Below are 8,859 nucleotides of genomic sequence, written 5' to 3'. Positions count from 1 at the left end.
TTCTATTTTGACTAATTCTCTACAATAATTTTCCCATTCTTTTAATATTGGCAGAGGTAGTTGTTCGTCCCAATTAATTTCCTTTTGCTACAATTTTTGTATAATTATTTTTGCCGTTATAACTATTGGACCAATCAATCCGAGCGGATCGAATATCGTAGCAATGCTTGATAATATATTTCGTTTTGTTACTAAAGTATTAATTTGTTGTGATGGGTCGTTGACCTTGTATTGATATGTGTCGTTATGTGGGTTCCAGAATAGCCCGAGCATTTTGATCGGACTGTTATCTAAATTTAATACTCGAAGTGGGTCATTGTCGACGTTAGCAATGCCAGCTAATACTTGCGATTCATTAGATACCCATTTTCTTAATTGCAGTCCTGTGCTACGTAATATTGTTGTTAAATTATTACGTGGTGTGATTGCTTTCGCTAGTGAACTCGCTCCGCTTAATAAATCATCCATATTAAAATCGGATGATATTACTTTACTTGCTGCCGGATATTGCGTTTCGTATTCATCTGACAATTTTTTTAAGCAACCTGTCGCTATATATGATGCCGGTTTTGTGCCGTAAGTCACTGTTTTTAATCGGTATTCTTTAATTTCATCATCAGGTTTAAATCGCCATAATATTTTTTGTAAGCTTTTGTCTTTCTCGGATACCCGTATTTGTCTGTACATTTGTTTTATGTTAGCTGATAGTACATATTTATGTGTCCTGAATCTGGACACAATGCAGATTAGCTCGTCTTGAATAACGGGTCCTTTAAGTAGCACGTCGTTCAAACTTAAACCCGTATTGCCTAACCTCCAACCGAAGTTGCTCGACTACATCCTACATATAACATATTGCACTTCAAGATTTTTTGAGGTACATGAAATGTTACAGATTGATATGTGGCACCTTGACTTTTGTGTACTGTCAATGACAAAGCTTCCACTAAGGGCAATTGCATTCTAGTTACTTTATGGTGCTCTGCATTACCAAGTTGAAATTCTAATTTTATAATTTCAATTGGTGTCCACTTGCACATATCATCTGTGTGTTCGCCTTCGGGTTTTAGTTTGTTTTTTATCTTCTGTCTGGTTAGTGACCCCACATCTGGCTCATCAAACTTTATCCAAACTCTTTTTGCAACTTCTTTACCTCCTGCAGTCTGTCCTTTGTTTATTTACATGAGTTCTCCGATTGCACCGTTCACTATGCCGTCTTCGGTTGAAATGTTTGCTATCACCAAGTATTTAGCTGTTTCTTTTAAAACTAACCTTTAAGCTAAACCTATAGTCTTTTGTCGTGGCAGTTTCTTGACAGATTCAATATCCAATCGTTAGTAGCCCTAAGATGCATTACTTGTGGTTGAAATGTTATGTCTAGCTGGGTTATAAGATTTTGGAAATATTTAACATCAGCTTCCTCCAACTGTCTTCTGGCCAACTTTGTTAACATTATTGCAAATTGTTTGTCATCTTTTTGGCGCATTATTTCAGTCAACTCATAAAACTTGAATGTTTCCCAAATAGATTTAATCGATAACATTTCTACAGCACTTGGAAATTTAGACAATATTTCTTCAAAACTATCGTACAATGGTGTTGCTAATACCGGTGATAATTGAAAGAAATCGCCAAACACTAACATTTATGTCACCAAATGGTTAGATTTTCGACAATGTCTCTCATTAATTTTGATATTCCACGTTGGCTTTTTCCAATATACTCGATTACATACCTAACACAAGAATAAACGTCTAATATGAACTGTATATCCATGTTAGATTACCATAACGGAAATAATTCTTCATTGAATCCAGAAACCATTCGTTGTTTTATTGTACGTTATAGAAAAACTATTGGCCGTCTGATAACAGTTTGAATAATGGATTTATATTCATTAACATCTTTAATTGACAATTTTTGTAAAATGTCTTCTAATGATGGATCTGAAGATGAATCACTGTCATTGAAGTCCCTGAGGTATTGCAGAAGTTTTTCATATTGTAGTGTACGAATTTTTCTTGTGATCGGATTACTTATGTCTTCTGTTAGCGGAGTCAATATACAGGTTTCATTCATTGGTGGATATGGTATGTTGAAGCGACACTTTTTCATTTTTTTGTCTTTGTCAGTTCTGTAACAAGTTTGTGTATGGTTATGAGTATTTTTATGCAAATACTCATGGGCCGGACTTCCATCGTCTACCATACACGTAATGTATTTGTTGATAAGTGTTACACATGCACCAAAAGTTTCTGGTTTGGCTGGGTCGAAAACAGGTGCATTGTCTAACCACAATAACATGTGTACATGTGGACTGCCCCCATGTTGATATTCGATACGATAAAAGAAATGTTTCATACTGTGTTACTGTTCTTTGTAAATAACATTTTTGGACTTGATCAATTTAAAAAGTGCTCTAATCCTATGATCACAGTAAGTAGCACAAACAACTGGGTCTTGTCGAATTAAATCTGATTTTTGTGCATAAGTTAGGACAGTATCATCAGACAACGTTTTGGAGTAACGCAGTTTATACTAAATCTTTAACAAATCAATCCAAGTTGATTCACTAGGGCTAAATGTTAAGAATAATATCGGTTGACCTTCTTGACGCACCATGGCAAAAACATTTTTTCTCATCGCTGCAAGATATGAAGGTGAATTTTGTACGTTGTGTAACATTCGGTATCCTTGATCGTTATCGATAATTTTGTTTAGAACACCTGGATTTGCTACGTCATTCGCAATTGTGTTTCCTTTTTTGTTTTTTCGTAAAACAATTTGCACATTGCTTGCAATTAGTTTTTGAACTAATACTTTGCATTTAAAAAACAAGTTAGATGAGTCTGATGCAAACCTTCGATCTACGTTCAAGCAGTTCAGACCTTACTACTTTTGAGTAATTTTTTAAAGGTGATTTATTTGTACGTGGATACACACCAAATAAATCAGGAAAAGCTTTTTCCTCTGCAAGGTCATCAATTAGAATAGATAACGGTCTCATGCCTTCGCCTGGTGCAAAAGAAACAAAATCACAGTTTTCAATCATCGTGTCCATTGATCCCGGATTGATTGGTTCAATATTTGTGTCTTCATCGTCTGTTTCTTCACTTTCGTGATCCGAGCCGTTTTCTAAACTTTTTGTTGTTTCTGACACATGCGCCAGCCAATCTTTGTCTATTACAGCATCTTTATTTAGAGGTTTTTTAATCAAATCATTCAATGCTGATACTACTAATGATGGTCTGACATTGTGATAAAGATAATGTTGTTTAAAGCACGATTTTCTTTTTAACTTTTCCTTCATCATCTTAACTGCAGCTAAATTTTCGGCACGCCTTGGCAAAGTAGATGTAGTCTTAGTCAGATCTATTGGAACATTGATAACGTTACCTTCGATTTTTAGCTGTCCATCAGTGCGAAGACATTTGAATAGTTTCATAAACGGTAATCTAAGGGAAACCATTTGCTTTTCTATTTCATTTAATTGCGTAACTGAAGACGGAACACTGTTTAACTCATAACCATTTCCTATGTACAACGGAAGAACTTTGGATTTTTTTATACGTGGAAGAAAACTTATACATATCGTCACAGTACTCTTGACATCACTTGTAATTGACATCCCCAATCGATTGAAGATACCAGAACAGCATTTATTGACACTGGATGGGAAACGTGATCTATGACATGAATAACATTTTTCTGATAAACCTTGAGACCTTTTCAAAATATATTCAGATATCAAAACATCTTCCTTCTGCCTGGTTTTGTTTAATTTTTGCCGTTCTCGTTTTTTATAAGATATTGAATTTGGTGTTTTCTTTTTAGAAGATACATTTTGATATAGGCTACTATCTGATGGCAATCTTCGCTTTCTAATGTTTCGAACATTTTGAATTTGATATGTTTTTTTGGAAACTGGATTTTCCATTCGTTTCAATCTGTTCTTCACACCGGCGATCTGGTTGGCTTTTTTAATATCCAGATCTTGCAGTCGTTTCAACATGCTCTTACGACTGGCGATCTGGTTTGCTTTTTTTTAAAATTGGGTCTTTCAATAGTTTTATTGTACTTTTTAAATTTAACAATTTCCTTTGATTTGTAGCAACAATATCATCAGACGCACGACCTAATTGTTTTCTCAATTTATCCTTTTCAAGTTCTTGCAAATGAAGAACAATGTTTTCGCGTGATATTTGTATTGCTTCTTTTTTATTTTGAGAACATTTACTCGGACGTCCCATTTTATGAAAAAAAAAAAATATATATATATATATATTAGACAAAAAAATAATAAATAAAAATAAACTTACAGCTAAAAAAAACCTTAATACTAAAAGTTTAAAAAAAATAATAACAACAACAATAACAACAGCTACCTCTGTCAACCAAAAAAAGTACAAAATTAGCTGATAATTAGAGTATATAATATTATAAAAGAATTATTTGAAAATTACCTTAACACAAGTCGCAATCACAGAAATCCATATAATATAAGCAGAGTCGATAATGATCTAAAACAAAATTATGAATGTTACCAAAAAGAAATATATAATAAAAACATTTGAATGTTGGTAGCACCACTTATAGTAGTGTAAGGACACAACCTTGAAATTTTTGACTACATGTTGCTATACGAATTTATACCAAATTCCTAAATTTATTCATTCTTCTTTATTAAACAAAGTATTTTTTTTTGATAAATAATAAATATATCTAATATTTTAAAAATTAGATAAAATCAAAATATTAAATAATATTCCCTACTTACTTATCTAATAAGTAAAATATGTAAAAAGAACATAGAAAAATAAACTTTAAAATTAATTATGTTTTGTTTACATTTCTTATGAATAAATCGTTATTTAAACAAATTGATGTTATTTTATTACCAGGAAAGTAATAGAATATTGATTTAGTTATTTTAGTTAATTAATAATAAATCAATAATGTAATTTTGTAATTTATTGTTATTTGATTATGATAAAAAATGTATTAATATTTTTTGTTTTAACATGACTTAGTAAGACAAAAAAACTAAACTGTTTTGTATTCTACACAAGTTCTTATGTTTTTAATAAAAACTAGTATCATATTTTAGTATTATGAGTAATTGTTATAAATTCACTTAATTAATATAAGTTCATTACTTTCAAATATATATTATCACTTCATTAAACGGTATAAAAATATTTTTAATTTAATTATTTTTATAGAAAACACATAGATATAAATACATATTATGATATAATATAAGTTGTTAGACAACTATCAATCCCTCTATTTCAGATTTGTAACTTAACCAAGATTACACTAACCTATTGATATGCAAATTTAAACGCATGTATATGACAATAATATTATCCATTCAATTACCCAGCAAAATTGACTGATCTAAATGTTTAATATAAATAATTATTACAATAATATTCAATAAACAAATACTAAATATTTTATGGAAACAAAATACCTTCAGAATCTAAATTAAAGAGCTTTATTTATATTAAACTATTATAGGTATTTATTATTGTTCAACATCAAAATCATAGTATATGAGTACTTTTTAATTGGTAATAGGTCAAAAAGTCTATGGAAAAAAGTCCGAATACATTTTTAGTGTCAAAATACAAATTATTCTATTAAATTTTCATTTATAATAATCGAGATAATTATATAATTTATTATTCATTTTAATCAATTTTAATAGGTAACTAGATACATGTATTTATCTAGAATCTAGATCTGTATAATGTTTGTTCTTTTATATAATAATCGTGGTAATATTGATTATTCCTTGTACATAATATAATTTTATGGTAGATTACATGTAGACATACAGCCACATATCATAGCGATAGATATATCTTAGATCATATACGATCTAAGAAATGTGTAATATAATATAATATATAGGTAATTGACTATAGTAGATTTCCGTTATATTTTTTTTAGTTATACGAAATAATAAGAATAAGAAAATAGAAAAAAATATGATATAGTTCGACCAGCGAAACTAGAAGCTTGACGGTCACGCTACCGGTGGGCGTTTTCGTAAAAACCAAGAGTTCTAAATATTTTGGTTGCTTGTAGAGCTGAGCGATCTTTTTTTCGAAATGAAGCATTCTTCGTACCCCTAGTAAAAAACGGCCACCGGGAGCGTGGCCGTCAAGCTTCTAGTATCGCTGGCTGGACTATAATATAATACGTACCCATACGTACAGACATTTTTAAATTTTAAAAATAAATATTAGTTATAAAGATTATTTTGTATTTTCCGACTTTTTGTTAGAAACTAAATAATGTGCTTAGATTTTAGATCAAACTTTTTTTAAAACGGACTTTTCTTCAGCGATTAATTTTAATTAATTGCTGTATTCATAAAATGTACAATGTACATACACATTACACAACTCGATAAAGGAAAAAAATTATTCTCATACATAAGGAAATTCTTGACATAGGTACTAATATAATATATATATATACACGAATCGATGATTGCAAAAGCGTCATGATGTGACAATTATTTAAAACTCTTGGATAATTGATAAAAACTGTATAATATAAATATTTTTGAAAAATAAATTAATTTAAGAAAAAGTATTTATTAAAATATATCATACACCTACTAATAATACTACAACTATAAAGACGGTTTTTTCACTCAAAAACACATTTTATGACTATTATAGTACATACGTTTTTACTAACATCTCAATTTCAAAAAATATATGATTCGTGACGTTTCTAAAAACATTGATTCACAAATTGTTTTACTGAGCATAATATTCAGCAGGGGCGGATAGGCCCACCGGGATACCGGGCAAATCCCGGTAGGCCCTCCTCTCTATAATATTTTTTTTTTTGTTCATACACTATTATAATTACAGAGTTCGATATAGTAGCTACTTAATAGTCAATACTTAAAAATATACACAGCCACACAGGACCGAACTAATATGTAACTTTTTATACAATTTATACCTAATAAAATAAATAATAATTTTACAGATAATGAAAATTAAGCTAAATACTAAAATTAACAATAATAGAACGTATTGCCCCATATGCTTACATTAATACAATCTATATAGCATCGGCGCGTGGCGGTCGACCTTATCTAATCGGAGTTTTATCGAATATCGGTACATTCTACATTTTTACCAAATACTAATGTGAACTGTCACAATAATATTATTTGACGATCCGACTGCGTAGTGCGTTCTAAACCATTTTATATTTTAAAATTATTTTACTAAATTATTTTATACTTATTAATTTATATTATTCGATCGAACAAGTAGATAATATGGATGACCAACAACCAAAAATAAAAAAATTTAAAAGTGGCCATGAAAAACGTCTAGAAAAACAAAAACAATAATTAATTGAACAAGGAAAAACTTGTATGAAAATAAATAATTTTTTTAAATTTTCAACAATTTCTGAAACATCTGATAATATTGAACAAAATGTTAATAATATCAAAAAATTGCCTTTACCTATTGAACATCAAACAATTGGATTAGAAATTGAAATTTTAAATAAAAATGATGTTAGTCAGAATGAACAAAGTGTGTTGAAAACAAATAAGGATAATATTATTGAAAAACCGATAAATAATATCAATGAAATTAATGAGATAGACTATTTTAAAAAACCGAACCATAATTTTATGTTGTATCATCCAAATCAACCAGATAGAGACATTCCTTTTACATCAAATAGAGCATTCTATCGTTATGATGGTAGTAAACGAATTTGGTTAACTTATAGTTCCAAACATTCAGCTTTATTTTGTAGTATATGTCTAGCGTTTGGAACTTTGTGTGACAAAAATACATTTACAGTAGGCGTAAATGATTGGCGACATATTTACCAACGTATTGAAGAGCATGAAAAAAGTAAAACACATGGTAATAGTGTAGATGCTTACTTCTTGAAAAATAGTAGTAGTTCGGTTGATCAATTACTTATATATGATCATTGTAATTTGAGAAAAAAACAAGTAGATGAAAAGAGACAGGTACTAACAAGAATCATTGATATAATTAAAATGATAGGAAAACGTGGACTTAGTTATAGAAGAACAAGTTCCAATGAAGCTGCGTATACCCTAAATGACCATACAATAGACCATGGCACATTTCTTGAAACGGTTATTTTATTAAGCAAATATTACCCTATTCTAAAATTACACGTTGACTCTTCAATTGAAAAAAGTAAATTATGTCATAATTCCGGTTCTAAACAAGGAGGTGGTACCTTAACGTTTCTATCTAAGACTACTGTAGGTTATATATTGGATACTTGTTCTTCTATGATAAAATCTAATATTTCAAAAGAAGTTATCGAGGCTGGTATGTACTCAATTCAGCTGGATACAACCCAAGATACTTCAATAAGTGATCAATGCTCAATAATAATAAGATACGTTTCAAAATTTAGTGTAAAAGAAAGATTATTAGCTATGATAAAATGTAATGTAAATCTTCGACTGGAGAAGCATTTGTTGAACTATTGCTGAATGTTCTTAAAACAGCAAATATTGATATATTAATTGCGTGGGAAATTCAACTGATGGAGCGGCTAATATGCAGGGGCAATATAGAGGGTTTTCGGCAAAACTCAGTGAAACGGGGGCTACCCAACTACATATTTGGTGCTATGCACACGTCTTGAACTTAGTCATTTGTGATGTTACTGAAAATAAAGTAGAAGCATTATCTTTGTTTGGTTTACTCAATAATTGTGCTGTATTTATTAGAGAATCATACAAAAGAATGGATATTTGGTTAGAAAAGTGTTCAAATAAACGACTTGGTACCATTGGACAAACTAGATGGTGGGCAA

At 30.1% G+C, this 8,859-nt stretch overlaps 1 protein-coding gene across 1 annotated transcript; it reads left to right on the top strand.

Annotated features, from left to right (window-relative positions):
- Positions 1-7,681: 7,681 nt before the first annotated feature.
- On the top strand, positions 7,682-8,533 carry LOC126554530 (zinc finger MYM-type protein 1-like). Its single transcript, XM_050209594.1, has one exon. The coding sequence runs from the start codon at positions 7,682-7,684 to the stop codon at positions 8,531-8,533; it is 852 nt and encodes a 283-aa protein (XP_050065551.1).
- Positions 8,534-8,859: the final 326 nt, after the last annotated feature.

This window comes from Aphis gossypii, unplaced genomic scaffold, assembly GCF_020184175.1.
Source record: "Aphis gossypii isolate Hap1 unplaced genomic scaffold, ASM2018417v2 Contig00533, whole genome shotgun sequence".
In the NCBI taxonomy this organism is placed as follows: Eukaryota; Metazoa; Arthropoda; class Insecta; order Hemiptera; family Aphididae; genus Aphis; species Aphis gossypii.
This window is presented reverse-complemented; position numbering and strand designations above follow the sequence as displayed.

Coding starts and splice junctions, on each gene's coding strand:
- LOC126554530 (XM_050209594.1), top strand. CDS start 7,682: ATGTTGTATCATCCAAATCAACCAGATAGAGACATTCCTTTTACATCA.